The sequence below is a fragment of the Akebia trifoliata genome, chromosome 2 (genome assembly GCF_017979445.1).
Source record: "Akebia trifoliata isolate Shusen 1 chromosome 2, ASM1797944v1, whole genome shotgun sequence".
Classification (NCBI taxonomy): Eukaryota; Viridiplantae; Streptophyta; class Magnoliopsida; order Ranunculales; family Lardizabalaceae; genus Akebia; species Akebia trifoliata.
Window position 1 is genome coordinate 874449 of NC_141376.1, and position 22466 is coordinate 896914.

The window sequence follows — 22466 nt, forward strand, 5'->3', positions numbered from 1 at the left end:
GTTTGGATGCGTTTGTATGAACAACTCCTTCGAAGAGTTACTCCACGCAAGAGCAAGAAATTACTCTTTATGAAGAAGTCGAGAAAACCTATTTCTCAAAACTCTTCTTGCGGGGAGTCAAAATCTAACGATTCGTTTTACCAAAATACCCTTAACTTTATAATTTTCTATGAAAATATTTCTAATTCATTTGCCCTTAAATCAAACAAAAGAAACATTTATTAATATTTAAATTTTTTTTTAAATTTTGAGTATAATGGATTTAAACACATTATATTAATATTTAATATTTAAAATATTATATTATATTATATTAATATTTATAGTTAAAATGTCAAAAACAATATAGTTTGAAGGCATATTATGACACTAAAAGACAGTCTGTCAGTTTTGTTTTTAAATTTTGAGTATAATAGATTTAAACACATTATATTAATATTTAATATTTAAAATATTATATTATATTATATTAATATTTATTATATTATATTATATTAATATTTATAGTTAAAATGTAAAAAATAGTATAATTTGAAGGCATATTATGACACTAAAAGACAGTCTGTCAATTTTTTTTTTTTAATATTATGTCATATTATGTCAAAAATAATCTGTCAATTTTCTTTTCTTAATTTTGAGTGTAATGGATTTAAACCTATTATATTAATATTTAATATTTAAAATATTATATTTTATTAATATTTATAGTTAAAATGTCAAAAACAGTATAGTTTGAAGGCATATTATGACACTAAAAGATAAAGAACAGCGTTCCTAAGACTCATATTGGGACTCACATTGCGACACACCGTTTTGTCTTATATGGGCAAAAATATTTGGAATGGGCTGATTTTTTGTGAGGATGATCTCTATGGTGAGGAGATCATCCTTGCCAAAAATCAGCTCATTATGAAACTTCTAGACCGTCCAATTTTTGTTGAAAAATTATAGACCGTCCAATTTTTGTAAATCAATTTTGATGGGGTTAAAAGTTTTGGAATGGGATGATTTTTTGCCAGGATGATCCCCTCATCACAGAGATCATCCTCACAAAAAATCAGCTCATTCTAAACATTTTTTGCCATATAAGACAAAACGGTGTGTCGCAATGTGAGTCTCAATATGAGTCTTAGGAACGTGACCCAAAGATAAAAAATAGTAATTGATATAATATAAGGGTATTCTGGTCTTTTTTCTAAAAGTCATGAGAAGTCAGTATGGTTCCCAAACAGACTTCCAGCACAAAAGTACTTCTACCAGTACTTCACAAAGTTAATTGCCAAACGTCATTTCTGCACAGAATTACTTTTCTAGCTCCTCCATAGAGTACTTCAGCTCCTGTTCATTGGAAGAGTAATTCTGCTCCTGGTATCCAAACAGGCCCTAAATATCAACATCAATGCGTCAACACCCAAAAAGATTTGCCACGTGCGCATTTGTAGAGTATTTGATATTCAATACTCGGGAATACTGATACAATAACACTTTAGGGTCCAAAGGCTCTAAGCTTGCACTGCGTAAGTTAGAAATTAGAAAAACTCCCCGCGAAACACGCAGTCTGTTTACCGCGAACTCAAACCACCCTTTTTCAGGTTTCGAAAAAACTTACCAAGCTTGGGGGACATCTCTCTCTCATGGCGTTTGAAAACCCTAAAAGAACATTCCCGACATTTTAGGTTGCACCTACCAGGTAAAGGAACCAGTACACAAAGTTCTATCACTCTATTTCCTCAATTTTCCGCATTTGATGTCGGTGATTTATCTTTCTTTCATGAATTATTCAATCTTCTAGTTTAATTTAAAACCTCGTAGTTGATTTTGTATGAAACGCTGTTCTAATGTTCTTTCGTTGACAATTTTCTCCGTTATTTATTTTCTTCAACTATTTGTTTTAAAATTACTTGGATTTTAGGATTTAATTTTGGTTGTGGTTCTTAAGTGGATGTGCATCTTATTCTCTTACAGTTGTGCCATTCTCCCCCCCTCTCTAAATTACAGCGAATCTTGCTTTCTTTCCTAGAGTTATTATTCAAGTTCAAGCTTTTATCTTGTTTAGTTTTCTGCATTTAAGCGACAGTTTGATTAGCCATTTTTTCAGAACAGTTACTTCTAAATTTTATCTATAAAAAAGAACCCAAAAAAAATAAATTTACTTCTAAATGCGTGGAAAGTGCACTCAGGGTATGTGCAAGACTTGTAATTCGAGACCTTAAAACACTTGGGCTCCTGCCCTTCTAGGCCTCAGAGGGTTCGATTTTGTATTTTTTGGGTATTTCTCCTTTCGAAGTATTAAATATTGTACCCATCCAAAAAAGCTGTAATATATTTCAATGTGTTATCAGAATTTCCATTTGCATCATCTTTTTCTTTTAATTTTGAAAAGTACATGTTGGACTGTGGAACATGTGTCCATGTCATTATTACAGACAAATCCACTAATTTGCAGTTTGGTTCGGTTTTCTCAGGGGAATCAAAACCGATGCTTCTTTTGGGATCATGCTAAAAAAATTTGATGAAATTTTGGCACGTTTTTGTTTTTTGAATTAATATTTGTTTAACTAATCCATCTTTTAATTGTATTTAGTAACAATTTGACTATTCTTTCAGTTTTGGGGTGTAAATGACGAGTATAAAGCCGTTGCCAAAGGCCGTTCACAGTTCCTTACGTTCAAGTGTTATTCTGTTTGACCTCACAAGGGTTGTGGAAGAGTTGATATTTAACAGCATAGATGCAGGTGCAACCAAGGTGATGATAAGTTTGAGCCCATTTATTTGAAGTATCATTTTGTGCTAGTGGTGTGCGATTTTGAGCAAGCTGGCATGTGCTTCAAACAATACTCACTTCTAGGCCATTAAATATTTTACCTTTTAAGGATTTAAAACATGTATCAGTGGCTCCGATCTCTATACCATAACTGAAGAGGCAAATTGATTGGGTTTAGATATTTTTTATTCTTAACTTGTCAATTTTTTTACTTCTCACCAGTATAAGTTGGAGTGGACTGTTAAGCTTTATCAGAATTTCAATTCTTAATTCACTATTCTGAATTGTTCCTGACATTAAATGCTATATAAGTTTCTTCTAGATTTAAATGGTGTTTAATTAGTGCTAGATTTTTATTTTACTGCAGTGTTATTATTTTTAGATTGTAAAACTTGGCAATTATTTATTGTTTCAGGTAAATGTTGCTATCAGTGTTGGGACATGCTACACGAAAGTAGAGGATGATGGTGAGAATGAATTTAATTTTCACGGTATATTCTTATGATGCACTCAACTTAATTCCCTACTTAACTGTCTTCCATTCGTCATGCATGCTTACAGGATGTGGTATGACTCGTGATGGCTTGGTGCTTGTGGGGGAAAGATATGGTAATTTATTCTTTTTCTTATTTCAGTTTCTTTTCCCAGATTTCTGACACCTGGATGTCTATTTATCTTAGTGTGTATTTGTGTCTCTGGAATTTATGTGGTCGTTCCACAATTGTGGACATTAACATCTTACAGGCACCACAATGGGTTTCTATTTTTTCTTTAGTGCATGAAGGATTTATGAGCCTCGTACTGGAGGCGGCACATGAATTTGCATTTTTTATTAGATGGCGAATCAAAGAAGGAATCTTTGTTTGAATTTGATGAATTAGAGTTGTATGCATTTTTGATTATTCTACTCTATACTTACCTGCATGTTTGGTTTTAAAGGTTGTTCTTAGTAATTGCTTTTGTTTGAGATTGTTAATATAATCCATATCATAATATGGTTATGTTTTACATGTGGGCAGTAACATCAAAGCTTCACTGCTTAGCTGAAATGGATACTGCTACTGAAAGCTTCGGTTTTCGTGGAGAAGCATTGGGTTCCCTCTCTGATGTCTCCTTGTTAGAGATCACTACAAAAGCTCGTGGGAGGCCTAATGGATATCGCAAGATCATCAAGGCATGCATTATATCTTGCAATTGAATTTATTTCCATGAATACTTTCTTGATAATCTTGGTAGCGTGTATGCTGGTGTAAAGTTATCTATGGTTGACTTTCTTGTTTTGTTTTGTTTTTTCCCCTCAGGGATGTAAGTGTTTGTATCTTGGAATTGATGACAATAAGCGAGAGTCAGGTACCACAGGTAATTATGTGGATAAAAAGGAAAATTTTGATGTTTTACTGTCTGTTTATTTTAATTTTTTTTACTGGAAAAGACTGATAGACATGGTTCATGCTATTTCTTTTCACATCTGCTACTTTGTTTCATTATATATAGTTGGTAAAAAAAAATTAAATATTCTTGTTTTCTATAGAAAAAGATTTATTAATTTTGCAGAAATTCTTTAAAGATCTCGATGTTTTAAAAAAAAAAAGATAGAGAGAGAATGCAGGAATTATAAATATATATAATGGTGACTAATATGGACAAGGATAGGACAGGGACAGTGACTCCTTTGGGCTTATAAAGATAAAAGGGGTATTATCTCCTCTATTAATTGAGGGCATACTCTTCTTAACTTGCATTGGTTAACATCCTTTCTCCAAGGGGGTGTGGGTATTGTAGTAATGTAGTTGTCTTCAGTTGAATGCCAAGATCAGTGTAAAAAATAAAAGATGAATAAGATTGCAAGAATCCAATATAGTTATTGCTCCTCAGATTAACTGCAGGGGTGATAGTTAAAATTATCATTAACCTAAAAGAAGTGAAATGCTTTCCATTTATTATAAGTGAAACTTAAGTTATTACGTCTATCCATGTCAAGCAAAGAGATGAGGAGATTCCTGGTACGAGTTTATAGAAGGACTTTCAATGGATCAGATTGGATTGGATTGCTACTGATCGATAAGAAATGTATTAGATCTGGACTCAGATCTTTCAGTTTAAGTTTCTGACATTATCGATATAATATTTTCTATTCCAGATCCGATCAAAAAATTAATATTTTTAATCTATCTAATGTAACACGATTTGATTTGAATAAAGTATATATATAATATTCATTATATGTTCGTAAAAAATAAAATATAGAAATACATCATTTATGTATTTTCAAACACATTATTGGATCGGGACATGGTTGATCCAAAGCCTATCCGATAGGATTCAAATCAGGTCCTTATAGGAACCCAATCCTTGACCCAGACCCGGAGTTATTGGATTGGGACAGATCTGATCTGATCCATTGACAGCCCTCGTTTATGCATATATGATTGAAGTTGTGAGAAAATACTTGAATAGAGTTTATGGAAAAACAAGATTCATGTTGCCAATCCAATATTTGGCATAAGGCATTTATGGTGAGACGATGATCATACTAATGTGTGTGTGCTTGTAGGTCATCAAACTTCGTGATTCCCTTCTATTACTAGTATCTATTGTCCAATTCTTGAGTTAGAATAGATAGTCAAGCGGTGAATCAAATTAGTGGTAGGAAAGGGTGGAAGATACTTTGTATATAAACTCATGTCATTGATCAAGAGGGAAATCCAAAAGGAACTCGGGCTTTTGGTGTGATTATTTGGGAATAGAGTGTTATATGTGTCTGTCTGTTCCTATCGACGTATACGAATGTGAGTGTCTATCTCCATATACATATGTGGGGGGAGGTGGTGGTGGTGGGGGGCCAGAGATGAATTTCCTCGGAGCCAGAATTCCTGGGACTTCAGGTCAAACAGTATTAGTCAGGCTGTTTCAGGGACCATGTTAGCTGTAAGATCAACTCATCTAGGGTTCTTGTGAGTGGGGTTACAGAAAAAAAAATCAGGAATTTTCGGGAAAGTAAACTACGGAAACTTTTTGTTTCTTTAATAGGTTAGTGTGCAAGCCAGGATGTGTTTCAAATGTTCTAAAATCGTCCTTGATTTGAGGTTTATACGTGGTGCATATCCGGCAGCTCCAGATGTAAATATTAATAAGAATGTTACCTTGTAAATAGATGTCCTTGCTTTCTTTTTTTATTAACACGCCAAATAGTTTGGTGCTTCGTGTTAAGAAACAGTTCTGCTCCCTTGCAGTCATTGTTCGTGATTTATTTTACAACCAACCAGTTCGGAGGAAGTATATGCAGTCCAGGTTCCCCATTTTCCTGAGATTTCAATGCCTTCTTATTGTCTCCTATTGTCCCTGTCTTCAAGATGGTGCTTCTCAATTGCCTGCACTTATATCGTTCAACATATTCCTCAGTCTGATTTGATACTCTTTTCACTTGCTTATGTGTCTATCTTGGAAGCCCCAAAAAAGTCTTGCATTCAGTCAAGAAATGCGTACTTCGAATTGCTTTTGTGCGGCCACAAATTTCCTTCAGGGTTACTGATACGGATAGGTGAATTCTTGTTAAATCTAAAAGATGGAGGTGACACTCTTTTCATCTATTTGTTTACATTTTATATTTTCTTAATGCAGTGGGGATGAAGTGCTCCGCACACTTAGTTCCTCATCTCCTTTGCCTCTGGTGACTACCAATTTTGGGGCCAATGTCTCTCATTCACTATGTGAACTGAACTTCTCAAAAGGAGTTTTAAAGCTTGCTGGGTACTTATCTGGTACTGTTGATACTTTCTCCATAAAGGTACATATGGTTCATATTTCACATTATGATTTACTTGAATACATTGTGTACTTCATTATATTGTTATTCGCTCTTTTCCTAATCAAATGACGTGTTTCTTTCACAGGCCTTTCAATATGTCTGTATCCATTCTTCTGTGTTCTTTCATGAATATATTACTGAATTGATCATACAACGAGCTTTTGACCTTAACATTTCCAGATGTCAATTCACGGTTTGTTTGCAAGGGTCCAATCCATAAACTGCTTAATAATCTGGCTGCTGGTTCCAAGTGTCTGGATTTGTGGAAGGGTGCATCTGGGTCCCAAAATGGGAAAAGAAGTAGGACACAAGCGTATCCAGCATATATCATGAATTTACATTGCCCTCGCTCTTGCTATGATTTAACTTTTGAACCATCAAAGACGATTGTTGAATTCAAGGTGACACCTTATAGTAGTTTTTTCATTAAGAATTTTGTGCTGAGATTGGCTTCTCTTACTTATCTTCATGTTTAAATATCCGAATAATGTTTCCTCTGATTCTTCTTCGACACATTCATCGAATCCCTGATTTTCGTATAATATGTTGTAAAATCTCATTTACTCATCTTCTCTCACAACTTGAAATTTTGTGTTGTTTGAAATTGATTTTCTATGAGTAGTTCAATGCTCGCAAAGTAGCAATATCTTGTCTTTTAGAAGTGCAAGAAGGCTTTGAAGGAATACTTATGCCTCACACAGGTTATGGTTTGTTTATATGACGAAAAGGTGTAGGGGTAACATTGAACACAATCTGGCAGCACATTTGCTCAAAGTAGGCAGCTTGCATGGAATGCCCAAATTTGTTTTATGGACCTTTCAAAGTAGGTTTCTCTCCCAATTCAGCCAGCAACAGGAAAGAGCATTCCTCCTTTTCTAAAAGATAACAGTTCATTTTCCGATTTAGTTGTAAACCTTTTACTGCAGAAAGAGGTCCAAATAAAAGCTTTATAAAGCAAATATCTATATAATTCACCAAATACACACTGATGCACGGATTCACTTATTTATGAACCTGAAGAGCTATAAACTCATGCAATCCATTAAAGAACTGGATGTTCCAAAATAAATAGAGAATGCAGGAATGTTTTAACTAGCAAATGTCAAGGAAAGTCTCTTCCAATATAAAAAAGTATGTGTTAAGTCCAAGCGCTTGGAAAGGTGTGATATGTTTCTCTAAGAGAAACAGATTCGTTTGGAACTCAGTTGCTTTGTAAGATTTAGAGAGAGAATATGTTGCTGTGCGTCCATTCTGTTGGAAACAATGTTTCATATTCCCCAAGGCCTCAAGTATATAGTTCAGTTGGTATGTATAAAGGAAGGTATATAATTCAGCTGGTTGGTAGAACAAATAAACTTGTAAATCAGTACAATAAATAAACTCAGTAGGTTGCTTTGTTCATAACTAACATGCTTGGTACTCTAGCAATTCCACTTAGTTTTGCACTAGAGTGATGGATAGGAGACACGAGTGAATGCCTTGATTTCGCTCTTCCTTGTTTTTGCAAAGTTTTGTGGGCCAAAATGGACCACAGGTTGTTGTGGACGTTGCGAAATTTTAGGGGTATACAAAGGAGGTCCCAGGTGTCATTTTTACCATTAATTTTAAGAATAACCATTGTATCCTTCTGTCTCATTCTTGTCTCCGTCTTTTTATTTTTTCCGGCATATTACATTTGGGTGGCCAAAAACCTTGGCATTATCTTCAGGATAACTGAAGCACTTCTTTTTTCAGGATTGGGTTCCTGTGCTGTCCTTTATTGAGAAAACTATTGGACACTTTTGGAGACAAATCCCAGGTCAAGGTTAATTGAAAAATCAGCATATTTTTGTTGGGTGAGAACTTTCATTTGAAATTGTTTCCTATACCATTCTAACTTCCAAGTTTGTTATAGGAGATCCCCTTGGCCATGAAGATGAGGTATTGATATCAGGAAAAGATGAAATCTGGAAGAAAGAAAACAATATTGTATCACCAATAAAAGGTATATGTTATTTCAAGCAGAATCAATACCCCTCCTTCACACTCAAACCTATCAAAAAATATATTATTTCAAGCACCTTATTTCAGTATGGGTGTCAGGTGTGAATAATTTCTAACTCCGTGTCTAGTGATTTCATGGTAGTACAGTTTTTCATTTTATATATATATATATTGTGCATGTTTTACCTATGTAGTATGTTTTAGAGACTGCAATAGGAATTGTTTTGCTTTCTTGAAGCTAAATCTCTAAGCTTGTTTATTGGTAGACCCATTCACTGGAGATATATCCATGGACTCTGAGATCATGAAAAAGAACTACAGGATCCAACATAATCGGAGTTGTTTGCATCGTAGCCCATCCTCTTGTTCATTGGAGATGACATCTAAACAGTCTGATCTTTCGTCACATTGGAAGAACTATGGGAAGCCATCTGGAGAATTATGTAGAAGTACTACTGAAGCGAAAGGACAAAAAATTATCACTGGTGTTCATCAAGGTGACTACACGTTCCAAGACATGACTCCTACATCATGGGATGCTTTTGGCTTTGAATGTCTACCCGCTGTTAGTCCAGAACATGACAAGTATTTGTGGTCATCTGATGATGACCCTTTTGCTGTAGAAGACAACATCTTGTCTAGAGCATCGATCGTGACTTCTGAGGACAATGTAGACAATAATATTTTAGGTTCAAAATGGGGGAATGATTTTCTGGAAGTTGATACCAACATCAATGAAGGATCAACAAGGAGTCTACTAATATCTGGCCATTTTGACTACAGAAATGAGGCTCCGTCTCCTTCAGAATCAGGATTGCCCAAGGGCCTCAAGAAGCCTTTCTTGCGAAGCTGCTCTTTACTGGGTGATGCACCACCTGTCGAGGCATTGTCTACAAATAACCAAGGGTTTGAAATTCAGAGTGATGACTGCAAGACTAAAAGAAAACGACTTGCTCCTGATGACACGGTCGATGTTGTTGATGCTGATGACCATAATGAGAGCTTCAATTTCTTTTTGGAGACTTCTTTTCAGGACAAGTTCGCTACTTCTGGTCCCCCTTCTAGCAACATAACAGAATGCCACAGGAAAGCAGATCCAGACTTTCTGTCCAGCAGTGCTATAGTGAAGTTCTCTGAAGAAAGTAATATAAGTGATTCATTCTGGCAGATAGGGAAAAGAGGCTCCAATCATCTCTCCTTAAACTCTGAAGAGTGTTCATTGTCCCCATGTTCTTTATTTGATGCTGCAGCTTGGAAGGTAGAAAATTTCACTGATGAATACGCACCCAAAGGGAATTTTATGCTATGCAGAAGTTCAAGTTCAGGCAATTTTAGAGATGGAGAAGAGAAGGATGAATTTTCAAGTTTTGAAAATATGCAGAATTGTGCCTTTGAAGAAGATTGCCTTGCCTCAATCTCTACAAACACTGACTTTGATTTTGAGCATCTTGTTACTCCCAAGAGAAATCTTGGCAAAATTCTCTGTCATGAGCGTCGGCCTAATATTAACTTCGTTCAAAATGTTGCGTCCTCTAATAAATTAGCTAATGGAACAGATTGGTTATGTTTGGAACCTACTATTATAGACAATGTAAATAATTGTGCAGCACCAACTTTCCACGTTTCTTCACCTTGTTGTCAAAAGGACGGTAATCCATGGGATGAACTGGATCCTCAAAATTGTGGGCGATATCTTGTTCCTAAAGGAAGATCAAAGAGAAGACATTCAGCTCCTCCATTTTACAAAGGCAAGAATAAGTTCTCCACAGTATATAATTGTTTGGCCACCACGGCCTTGGGAGAATCTACTGCCCCAAATATGCCAGGTTTACTTTAACACTTAAGAGACCTTTATTACTCTTCTGTTCAATAATGATGCAGCATTAGTCATTAGCTATATTTATTTCGTGCAGTAGATAGTGAGTTTAAGCATTCATCACAATATGTTGGTGCATCTCGGCACTACTTTGAACCAGGTGAAGCCAAGGATTTTCTGTTTTACTCCAGGTTATTTACATCTTTACCCAAATGTTGTTTTAGTTTTGCAAACTGAAATTTCTAGGCTTTAACTTGGTCTGATTTTGGCTCAGGAAATCCATGGAGAAAATGCCATATGACATAGACAACATGAATAGGATTCAGCAGAATGAAGGTCTCAAGAAATCTCAATGTTATCAGCTTTACACTACCGATGCAGTTGAAGGTAATAGGTATTTTCTGATTGACAAATTTCATAAATGTTGTTGGCTTGAAGGACTTCAGTGAAATGGAAGCTAGAGCATGATTCAAGGGAAGGATTAATGAAAAGCATTTTTTAAGGTTCAATGTGGAATGGATCCACGTAATGTGATTACATGAGCAGCGGAAAATGGGGTGGGGCTTTGAAGCCACTTTTACCATGAATGAAATCGCGGATCGTGAAACTTGGGATATAAAACTCTGTTATATTTTAGGAACCTCTAATGAATTAGCTAGCTTAAAAGGATTTTCAAATTTTCTTTGCTGTTTTGATTCTTCACAACATTATCTGTTCTGCTCAGACTATGTTAATTTATACATATAAGTTTTTATTGAAAGAAAGGAGGGAGCAGACCTCCCAAACAAGAAAGGGAAACGGAAAAAAAAAACAGCAGCCTTACTATCCATGCACATCAGATCCCTTTTGAAAAGAAAGTCTTCAAAAGAAAAAAGACCCCCTTGAAATCCTTCAACTTTCTCCAAATTAAAAGAATAACACGAATATATTAATGACCTCCCGAAGGGAATGGACCTTCCCTCCAAAAATACGGTTATTCCTCACCTGCAAGATACTCCAACACGTAACAAATGAGATTGAACTTTAAAGGATCCTTTCTCTAGAGGATAGAGCCAAAATATACCCACTTAGGAATAGAGAAGCAATCGATGTAGGAAAACACTAATACATGTGAAAGAGGTAAAGGAAACAAGTCCAAACTTTCGGGGAGGGCATACAGTGAATAAACAAGTGGTTGACCGACTTACCACAAACTTTAGGCAGAGTACAACAATTTACAGAGATGATACAACAAAGCATGATGTTTTCTAGAGTTAAGATTTTCTCCGACAAGAAATTAGTGATTAATTGATCAAAAAGCCAATAAAGTAGTTCTGATCCTATACCATCTCATCCTTGCAGACCTTAAATTAAATGAATTAGAAGAAGCAAAAGCTTCTGGGATCAAGTGGCGGCACTGCGATCTACAGACTACAATTGAGTACGTTAGTGATTTCCAAATGGTAAGTCAAGTGCAGATAATTCTGTAATTAATATATTTTTATACAAGCTCAACATATGACATTTAATTTCTTTTTAATTTAACCAAAGATTTGTACATTTTGTAGGATGGAGACACATCACATAATTTGCATGAGCAAAACAATATACTTGACATTTCTTCTGGGCTCTTACACCTTGCTGGTGGTTCTGTGGTTCCTGAATCAATTAGTAAGGATTGCCTCAAGGATGCAAAGGTTCTCTTACAGCTAGATAAAAAATTTATCCCTGTTGTGGCAGGCGTAACGCTCGCTGTTATTGACCAGGTCCACCTTCTGTTTCATTTTGATAATAACCATTTTATTCCTATGTGAGATTGACTTAAAGGCTGGGGCTTAAGTTCACATGTTGGGTAATGAAAGAAGATTTTATAGGGTGTATATATATATATCCTTTGGAACACAATTTTAGCTAATTATTTGAGACACCCCTTATGTTCCAAAGTTGATTAAATACCCTTTGGAACACAATTTATACAAAAAAAAATTCATAAAAGTGTCAACTTAACCCCACTTTTTGAAACCCCGCTTAAAGTGGGTAAGGCCTAGGCACTTGAATGGTCCATGTGGCGAAAGCGGGGTCTAGGCGGGGCTTAGGCGATAGAACCATGAAGCATTAATCGTTGAATTCCTACCCCCTTAAGAATCTTGTGCTTAATTCAAAGGTAAGTTTCAACTATCTGATTTAAACCTCTCTAGAACATTAGGTTTCATTCTTTTCAACTTCCCTGACGAAGTGCAAGTGAATGTTCTTAAAGGGTTTAGTTTTTCTGCCAAAAGAAATGTTGTTCCAGCCTTCTAGCAAGTTCTCAAGGTCCTAGAAAATCCAGAAGGAGATAAGAACCTGCTCAACAAAGGAACAATGGATGAAAAGATGGTGTATGTCCTCTACCAACACATCGCAGGGAATACATTCATTGAGGAGGGTTTTCCAACGCTTTTAGTTGGTTACTTATCCTTTTAACCTTCTTGAATGGTCAAAAGTTGTGGGGCGTGCCCATTGATATATCTATACCATACGATCAAATACATCCATTTGCCTAGTTCGTTCATTGAGCATTTCTTATTCAATAAAAGTGGATTTCATCCCACTACCATAATATAGTCCAATCACCTATCTTTTCTCCATCTGGTTACTGTTTTAAATCCGCCAATGTCAAATGAGTATTATTTCCTGTCATATTTCTTCTTGCTTTTGGATCCTATTTCTGACAGAACAATTTTTCTAATCAGCAAGATCATTGATTATTTTGAGAGCCACTTATCAAAAAATATATATATATATATATTGAGAGCCTTCCAGGTACCTAAACACTTAGTCTCGTGCTTTAGCTATCGTTCTGTTTGTTAACTAGTCTATCACAATGTAGATCTACTTCAACTGATAAGTTGCAAGCTTATTGTTGTCTCATGCATTATGTGATTGCCACCTGCCATACTTTCAAGGATGCTGCAATATGAATCCAATTACTTGATGATTCTGATTAATTATTGTTTTTATTTTTATTTTTTATGATTCTTTATATTTTCTTCTCTCCCTAAGCTTGTTTAAAGTGTATGGACAACTTGAAGAGCTCAAATTTCGATCTGTTTGTCATGTGTAATCATTTGTCCATAATTACTAAGCTAACAAGGGGACCTGTTTTACAGCATGCAGCAGATGAAAGAATCCGACTGGAAGAATTGCGCCAAAAGGTTATCTTTGTTTTCATGTCCAAACTTCTAGTAGATTTTTAATTCATACCATGGGTCAAAAAGCTATTTGAATTTTTTAGGTCCTATCTGGTGAAGGGAAGACCATTGCTTATCTGGATTCTGAGCAGGAGTTGGTATGTAAATATTTCACACAGGACCCTTTTTTTTTGTTTCTTTCTGTTTTTGTTTTTTTAGTGGCCTTGTAATACAACAACAACAACAAAGCCTTATCCCAAAGATTTTTTATTGGCCTTTTATTCATGGTAAAAAAAATATCAGGTACTGCCTGAGATTGGGTATCAGTTACTGCAGAACTATGCTGAGCAGATACAGAATTGGGGTTGGATCTGCAATGTCCATGCTCAAGGCTCAGTATCCTTTAAAAAGTATTGATTTCTTATCATAGATTTAAAGCTTCTGTGCTTAGTTGCAAATAGCTACACTAAGCATTTTATTTTGTGTTCATGCATTGCTTAAGGCTTGAATTTTGTTTTCCTTCACAAAAAATATATATACATATATATTGGAGTCAGGGACCTTGATCAAATTTATTTAAGGAATCAATTATTTCTTTTCGTGCAGGAATCTCAACCTTCTACGTCCAGTGTCATCTGTTGTCACTCTTCTTGCGGTGAAATATCTCCACTTAAATTGCCAGATGAAATAGTTTTCATTTTTTGGACATATGTTCAAGTATCTTCTTTTTCATTGTTTTAGCATTATTAACTGGATAAAGACTCTTGAAGGTGGTTGATAATCATTGGGATTCGATTCCATCTAAGGTAGCATTCTTCATTTGGTTGGCTGCCTGAGTCAGAATTCTTACCAATGATCAACCGATCAAACTGGGTTTTTCCATGACTAAATTTTGTTTCATATGCAATTCCAATGGTGAATCTCCAAATCATTTTGTTAATTAGGGAGATTTTTGGTTGCATTTTCTATCACTACTACATCAAATTAATTCATACTCAAAAGTTGGTGGATTCAAGCCCTCTCATATGGAAAGAAGACCTTGTGGTAACTAATACCTTTTTGCTGTATATTGGGGGACCTGAAAAGAAAGGACTAGCAGAAATTTTCAAGGAGAGTAACATTCTCTTTGGAAGTAATCATTAGTAATTTGGGTCTTTTTTGTTTTTCTGGTGCAAAGTCTTTAGGGAGTTTAAAGGTGTCTTTTTCATTTCAATGACTTTACATGTAGGTGGGAGTGGGATATTGTGTGTACTCATATCTTAGGCTTTCTTGTTTTATCTTATGTTATAGGATGGACCTCTTGACCTCTTCTTCTTTTTATACTTAAATATATAAAAACATTGGGGGTACAGGACTTGATCCTGAGATCTCCTTCACATGAGGGTTTGTTCCTAACCCCTCCAGCTACGAGGGTATTGTTAACCTAGCTGTCTTTGTTCAACCATATTTTTTTTCAGTTGAAGTTGGATAGTCATTCCTTTGACGGTAGTAAAAGTTTCGCTTGATATTTCATCAATGCTGCAGGGTGCTTCCTGTTTGTGGATTATAAATCTTGTACTGATCGTGCAGGTGCCTTGTATTTTAGGTGTCAATTTATCTGACAAAGATCTTTTAGAATTTTTGGAGCAGGTAATTATTGTAACACTTTCTTTTAATCAAATCTTTTCTTTTCCACATTTGGTTACTGTGTGTTTTTCTTTTGGGTTTCTTATTCCTTTTCAAGTTAAATACACTTGATGGTACCCTGACTCCAGTTTGTGTTTTGATCTCCAGCTTGCCGAAACAGATGGATCATCAACAATGCCACCATCTGTTCTCCGAGTCCTAAATTTCAAAGCATGTAGAGGTAGACATGTTTAAATCTTCCAATCTTTATAGAAGTTTTATGTGATCTTGACATGCAGTTTGCTCATCCTTTATATTAAATTTTATGGTTAAGGTGCAATCATGTTTGGGGATGCCTTGTTACCTTCAGAATGTGCACTCATCGTCGAAGAACTTGAGCAAACATCCCTATGTTTTCAAGTGAGTTCAAAGTTCTTAAACTATCTGAGAGTCCAAATTGCTCACATGTTTTTGGTGCGTTAACCAAATATGTTGCAGTGTGCTCACGGGCGACCCACTACCGTCCCTCTCGTTAACTTGGATGCCTTGCACAAGCAGATTGTTAACCTTGAATTGATAAAAGGGGGTTTGGATGAGCCGTGGCATGGGCTCCGTCAACATAGACCCAGTCTTGAACGGACGAGACAACGATTAATCTCAGCTAAAGGTTAGTGTGGATAAAAAGCTAAGGTTGCCTTTCCAATAATCAGTCATGGGTCATTAATAAGTTGTTTGTACCCTTTCTATTCATTTTACATGCGTTCTGCGATTCTTTGCCTGTAGCTGTTGCTCTGTAACTAATAATCCCCAAGGATTCATCCCCCTATCAAGCTTGTGTTTGCTCATTATTTTTCATACGCGGATTACTGAAAATGGTGCATATCAGAGGAACAATTAATGATTAGGACCTTAAACAAAAACATTAGTAAAATAAAAAGTTAAAAAGTGATGGCTTCCACCCATGGTTTCAAATCTTGTCAGCTGCTACCAAGATGACTTAATCGAGTCATCTTGACTTTGTTCAAGGACGAATGAGATATTCAATGTGAATCATCTCACACTATCTCGTTTGACAACCAAGATGATTCGTACGATATTTTGAATATCTCAGTCTAGTCCATAAAACTGGTCGAGTCAAGTGGGTTTTATGCATTGGGTCCCCTAGCCTTACTAAGGGTCCTTGCACTCGTGTCTTGGTTTTGTAGAAGACAAAATCTATGAATTTTGAAAAGAAAAAAAAAAATTAAAAAAATATATATATCTTTCACAGTTAAATTTCATTTTTAAGTTTGGGAGTTATGTGGAAATTTGGTAGCGGATTTTTGATTTTTAATTTCTTTATCTAAGTTTTTCGATGAAACTTAGAAGGCTGCAGTGTTGGATTTCTGGTGTCGTAATAAATTTGACAAAACGATCCTTAATAAGGCTCAAAATCTTACTATGCTAGGAAGGAAAGGGTTTCACAACTAGAAACAAGTAATCCGTCAATCAATCAAACAATGCTCAATAAACCCAGAATATGAAGCTAAAATCTCCACGAAAAGAGTCCCAAATGAAAATCCAAAGAAATTTTTTAATTTCAATGAATATCAAATATTATACATAAAAGGATTAAGCCTTACGCAACATTACGCATAAACACCAGAGCATGGTTTCAAATCTTGTCCAAAATCAAGATGACTCGCCGGAATCAATCATCTCTTTATCATTCCCTAACCAGATGGATTCAAGATGACTCGCCAGAATCAATCTCTTTATCATTCCCTAACCAGATGGATTACAATGCGTGTCATTCTTTACCATCTCACAAGACAAAGAAGATGACTCGGATGATTAGCTGAGTCAGGAAAACTGCTGAGTCAAGTGGGATTTTGTATTTTTTTTATTAAAGATAACTATTTCTATAATTTAAATATTTATTTCGGAAATAAAAAAAAAATGATCTTGTTACTAATGATATCATAATCTACTTTATTTTGTAAAAAAAAAATTATAACTATTTATATGTAAATTATTTCAATAAATAACTGTAAATCAAGTTAAATGATTTATCTCATACAAGACGAGATGACTCGTCGAGATAACTTAGTCTCGTTCAAGGACAAAAATGTCAAACAGAGACGATGCTCGGGAGAGATGTGGGAGAGAAGAGGGTGAGTAGGTGGTTTGCATAGAGAGTTGTCAGTACGAATGTTGCTCATGCTCATATTATTTGAGAACACATAGCATGAAAAATCCACATGGCCGTTCACCCATAATTTTGGCATTATTATTTTAGCTGATTTAGACATGCACCCAACATTTTGATCAATATTACAGATACCCCCGTCTTTTCAAACTAATGATATGTCTTGTAGCAAATTATTTTGTAGGAGACTATTTTAAATGACCTAAATGCTCTCATCGTCTAATGGAAAATCTTTTTGATTTTCTCTCCAAAACCAGTCTGAGGTTGAAGTGAGATAGAAAAGGATGGATTTAAGACCAGGATGAATAGGTTAAAATTTATTTCCCATAGAGATTTAAGAGCTTGAACAAAACGATGGGTTTCGGGAGACGAATCAATAGCTTTTTGTTAACAACTTAAATATGACAGCTTTGCCGAAAAAAGGTTTAGGCTAGAGCATGAAAATACGGGCATTTAGGTCATTTAAAATAATCTCTTAGAAAATACCTAGGTCAACTTCAGTTTGAAAACCCAAGGAGGTATCTCTAATATTGATCAAAATGTAGGGGCATGCACAAATCACCCCTATATTTTTTTCTATAAATGTATAAGAGGCAAAAGAAACATACATAACAGAGGAAAAAGTGACTAAAACCATTCCTTTAGATTTGTGGGCTTTTATACAGAGAAGATAAAATATCTTTTCAATGTGGTTAATGGTAAGATTGAATGATTGGTTAATATTTTAAATTCGCAGGAAATTGTTCTCGTTTTTAAGAGGTGATACAAAAATGGTTGTATTAAGTTTGGTTTAATACAGATCGTCGGTGGCTGTAAATCAAAGAACTTTTTTAATGGGCAAGTAAATTTAATAATTAATTAAATTGTGTTATTAATTTATTAATTTCTGAAGGGATAAGTATGTAGAATATTTGGTCGACAAAAAGCTACGAAACAAGTACCATTATGATAAATTTTGTGCGAGAGATGTGGTTCAAGAAATTTATGACATAATGGAGGAGGAGGAGGCACAAAGTAGAAACGGAAGTGCAGTATGGAAGATTGGTTTGTCTATGTTCCATGATGTTAGAGGGCTAATGTGATAGCTTTTCTTCATTGTTAAGCTGCCTTTTTACCTTGATAGATGAGCTTATACCATTTCATAATAGCAACCATATGAAATATGTGAATTTTAAGTTTCCACAAAAGACATAAAATCTGTAGGATGACTAATACAATTGTTGAAAATTCTTGGACTTCATTTTCTTCATTTTTGTTTGAGTTGTGATTGCTCAACTAGATGTCCTTTCTTATGTTGACTTGTGCTGGTCAATAAACCTAGGATAAAAAGCCAAAATCTCCACAAAAAGAGTCCCTAATGGAAAACCAAAGAATTTTTTTAATTTCAATGAACATCAAATATTATCCATAAAAGGATTAAAGCCTTAAGCAAAATTACTTGCACTAACCTTCTATGCAAAATGCGGTGAGAATTAATTCCTTAAAAATACCACTCACGATCATTGTGAATGTGCACATATTTCTCCCCAATTGGAGAGACAACATCTCTAAACTCCTTTGTTAGTTCTTGGCTATGCCTGCATCAACAGTAACAAAAAAAATGTTTAATTTTACCTAAACATTAACCCATTTAAGCTTTTAAGTGAACAGGAACTATGCAAAGAAGGCAATGATTTCAAAAGGTTATCCTTTATCAAGATTGCTTTAATTTATAAATGTATTGATTGAAATAGAACAATAAGTAGCATATACGAACACGGTCCATTCATATGCCATGGACCATACGATCCATGTCCATCAAACGGGTATATACACTGAAGCACATGGATCTAAGAAAACAGTTACCAGATCCAAAATGCTACCTTAGGCATTTACCTGGGAGATTAAAAAGATGTTCGTAGAACAATCAGACCTGGGTATTATTCTGCAATAAATAATCTAATATGTAATTTAGACAATATATCAAATAAGGATTAGGATTTGGGGACAACTATTTGTTACAACATTTTGTACGGCGTCCGGGTGTCGTCCATTTTACAAGATCCTACGGCATCTGGTGGTGGTGTAAAAAACATTGAAAAAATGGATAACATCCAGGTGATGTTGTAAACAACATTGTAACAAATAGTTGTCCCCCGATCCTTACCCATCAAATAATTAGATATTAGGGCTCAGATGTAAAGAACTTAGTAGTAGTTGTTCAGTTTCAAAAAGGAAATCTAAGAACTTTCTGTGAAAAAGAAATGGTACGGGTGCTTACAAGCCTTCTTTGCATTCTCAATCTTTTTGAAATTCAGGCTCAAAAATGCCAACCATTAGCACGCCAATATCTCCGCGCATTTTCACTACGACGAGCTTTTTTAACCTTCAGAAAAAGCTTGTAAGCCCTCTCTACTTTATTTGCATTCAAGAGCTTATTATTCAATTTACCATAGATAACCTTGTTAGGGCAAAATCCTTTACGCAAAGCCTCCTCCATGACAAGTACAGCATTCTCCAACTGTCCTATATTGCAAAGCCCATTAACAACATACTCATAAACCTCCATATCAGAAGAATAACCACATTCTTGCATCTCATCCCAGACCTTTAAAACCATTCCACATTTACCAAATCGTGAAAGTCTCATGAGTAACAACTTATAAGCTTTCAACGATATTTTACATCCTACTTTTCGTGTTTTCTTGTAAATTAACATAGCAGCATGAGGTGGACCAAAGCTACACAAAGGTTCGATAAAAGACGTTAACATCCCTGTATTGGGAAGTATCCCTCTGTCTAACATCTCATCAAACAATTCAAGAGCATCAGCCACTCTTCGGGCCTTAAGAAAAGCATTAATAAGTATCGTATAAGTATCGATATCTGGTGAACATTCCTTCCCCAACATATCCTTGTAATATTTCATACATTCATCTAAATCTCCAACTGAAACAAAATTGCAAATCATGGCATTGTAAGTAACAGTATCCGGAACACAGCCTTTCTCCTCCATCTTTCCAAAGACCTCGACGGCATCATCAATTCGATCAGCTCTACCCAAACCCTCGAGAAGGTAAGTAAACGTCAAGCAATCGGGAATCAACCCATCGGCCATCATTGCCTTTAAATTCTTCTCAACTTCACTCATTCTACCCGATTTTCCCCATCCACCAATAATAACATTATATGTCGTATTGTTAAATGGTATCTTCCCTTTCATCGTATTAAAGAACGAATTTGCAGTTCCAACATGGGATCGATGACATAGACACCGTAAAAGCACATTAAGAGACTCTGTATCACATTTCAATCCAAAATCTTGTAATCTTCCAAACAATTGGATCACTTTGGACACTCGACGAGCCCTAACAAAACTGTCCATTACTATTGATAACGTCTCCAAATTAACTTTTATCCCTTGTTTGGTCATTTGATTCAAGAATTCTTCCATGGATTCTAAGAATTTTCTTCTTCCCAATGCTCTAAGAATAATATGGTAAATCTCAACTTCTTTCCGTATCGTTGGCTGCTTGATCGCCCAATTAAAAAACGTAACAATTGCTTCTCCTCCTAGATTCCCTTTATTCACTACTTGGGTGACAATATCTAGTGTTAAGTCCACACTAGTGGCTGTTAGAGCAGATTCAATTGCAGCTTTTCCTACTAGTTTCTGTAGGAAAATCCCTCGTAATTTATCTCCATTCGATAAGAAGTGATCGACAGCTCTAGTTTCAATCCGTTTCTCAGGAAGAGTTTGATAATTTAGGGGTTTGGGACTTATTGATAGAAGATCAGAGAGTTCATCTAATACGAAACGTTCATCGATATTGGAGTGTTGTTTAATCAGGTTGTCTAATTGTTTGTGATTTGAAGAGTTTTCTGGAAATTCTTGGGTTGAAAAGGGAGAGAGAGGAAGTGAAGGATACCTGGTTCTGTTGACAACTGCAATAATCCCTAGAAATCTTTGAGTACGCAACGCCATTAATTCTTGTTCAGCATCCGAATCTTAGGAAGTTTTACAAGAGAGTGAAAGAGATCAATGGTTTGGTGAGGTCAATATTTGACCATCGTCTTCAATTAGAGTACCCAAAAAAAAAAAAGTTCTACTTTGAACATAGTAGAAAATGACTAAAATACCCTCATCTTCAATTTCTTGCCAAATGTTTGGTTCATGGAATGATGACGGTGAGATATAATTATTATAATATCTCCAAAAAAAAAAAAATATCATTTCATCTTCATTAAGCTTGCAAAATATTAACTCATTAATGTGTTTCCAATGATGTCATTTTAGTTAAATTCGCATATTTTACGAAAAATTCATTCTCATTTCATCACCAACAAAAATAGATCAATCATTAGATCGTTCAAATAATATCCCATTAATGCATACTTTAGAATAAGGATTTTCTTATGCCTCCCCCCTTTACATACACCCCCATATGCCCCTTGATGTGGTATGTGTTAGAATCATAGATATTTTTCTTCAGGATACACAACTGTACATATTTATGCCGATGTACCATTATGTATCCCGTGAGAAAAAAATCTATGATTATGATTTTAGCCCATGCCACAATAGGGGCATGTGTCAGAAAATCACGACTATACTTTATCTAACTATAAACTTAAAATCTAACCTATTGTAGAGTTTGTATAATACCGTTGAAAATTCCTATAAGAATTCTATCATGAGCAGAGTCAATGACAAGATTCACTAAGCCAAACCCTAAGCTTCTAGTTTTAGGCTTTAATACTATGAACCATTTTGAGTGACCATTTTAACCTTTGGATGAATTCTCCATTATTATATGTTTACTAGAACATCACTAGCTGTAATGTATATTTCTATGTAATTTTTTTAATTTTATATTATTATAAATAGACTATTTCAAATGTATTAATGAATCTTACGGTACTTTTATAATTTAAAAAATATTTCATGCAAATTTCAATCAACAATTCTCGGCCTCTAATAATATCAGTAATGATGGTCATAGGCTCACACCACCAGTTGAAAAATAAATAAATAAAAGAATAGATATAATAAAAATAAAGAAAAAAAAATACTGAAATCTCCAACATGAGCACTTGGGAAGTCAGATTCCTGAGGCACCCTACGACTGAGGACACCACTGTAAACCATTTCCATGGAAATTTTGGCACAGATG

The 22466-nt window shown here is 35.1% G+C and overlaps 2 protein-coding genes across 11 annotated transcripts; one reads left to right on the plus strand and one right to left on the minus strand.

Annotated features, from left to right (window-relative positions):
* Positions 1 to 1487: 1487 nt before the first annotated feature.
* Positions 1488 to 15980, plus strand: MLH3 (MUTL protein homolog 3). 8 transcript variants are annotated; one of them, XM_086419569.1, is made up of 27 exons: positions 1488 to 1690; positions 2466 to 2523; positions 2608 to 2746; positions 3180 to 3231; positions 3326 to 3373; positions 3784 to 3938; positions 4066 to 4123; positions 5998 to 6055; positions 6213 to 6305; positions 6386 to 6551; positions 6658 to 6673; positions 6753 to 6973; positions 8307 to 8376; positions 8467 to 8556; positions 8822 to 10381; positions 10469 to 10562; positions 10646 to 10758; positions 11713 to 11813; positions 11919 to 12116; positions 13500 to 13544; positions 13625 to 13678; positions 13824 to 13930; positions 14127 to 14175; positions 15090 to 15149; positions 15294 to 15366; positions 15460 to 15545; positions 15624 to 15980. In XM_086419569.1, the coding sequence occupies exons 3-27, from the start codon at positions 2621 to 2623 to the stop codon at positions 15795 to 15797; spliced, it is 3867 nt and encodes a 1288-aa protein (XP_086275695.1). In that variant the 5' UTR covers positions 1488 to 1690; positions 2466 to 2523; positions 2608 to 2620; the 3' UTR covers positions 15798 to 15980. The 8 variants fall into 8 exon arrangements, 6 of the variants coding, with proteins under 6 accessions (XP_086275695.1, XP_086275706.1, XP_086275713.1 ...); XM_086419580.1 differs by having other exon boundaries at positions 10472 to 10562; XM_086419587.1 differs by having other exon boundaries at positions 8307 to 8370.
* Positions 15981 to 16915: 935 nt separating this feature from the next.
* Positions 16916 to 22337, minus strand: LOC147408562 (Pentatricopeptide repeat (PPR) superfamily protein). 3 transcript variants are annotated; one of them, XR_015170952.1, is made up of 3 exons: positions 19574 to 22337; positions 18762 to 18890; positions 16916 to 18667 (listed from the first exon to the last, which is right to left on the minus strand). XR_015170952.1 is itself a non-coding variant. In XM_086419623.1 (2 exons), exon 1 carries the CDS (start codon positions 21275 to 21277, stop codon positions 19613 to 19615), a length of 1665 nt encoding a protein of 554 aa, XP_086275749.1. In that variant the 5' UTR covers positions 21278 to 22337; the 3' UTR covers positions 18674 to 18890; positions 19574 to 19612. The 3 variants fall into 3 exon arrangements, 1 of the variants encoding a protein (XP_086275749.1); XR_015170953.1 differs by having other exon boundaries at positions 21222 to 22309; XM_086419623.1 differs by lacking the exon at positions 16916 to 18667 and having other exon boundaries at positions 18674 to 18890.
* Between the last annotated feature and the right edge of the window lie 129 nt (positions 22338 to 22466).

Excerpts from the sequence above, each read along its gene's own strand:
- MLH3 (XM_086419569.1), top strand. The coding sequence starts at position 2,621 with ATGACGAGTATAAAGCCGTTGCCAAAGGCCGTTCACAGTTCCTTACGT. Across the intron at positions 13,679-13,823 it reads TGGATTCTGAGCAGGAGTTG|GTACTGCCTGAGATTGGGTA; the intron begins GTATGTAAATAT and ends AAAAAATATCAG. Across the intron at positions 14,176-15,089 it reads CTGTTGTCACTCTTCTTGCG|GTGCCTTGTATTTTAGGTGT; the intron begins GTGAAATATCTC and ends CTGATCGTGCAG.
- LOC147408562 (XM_086419623.1), bottom strand. The coding sequence starts at position 21,277 with ATGGCGTTGCGTACTCAAAGATTTCTAGGGATTATTGCAGTTGTCAAC.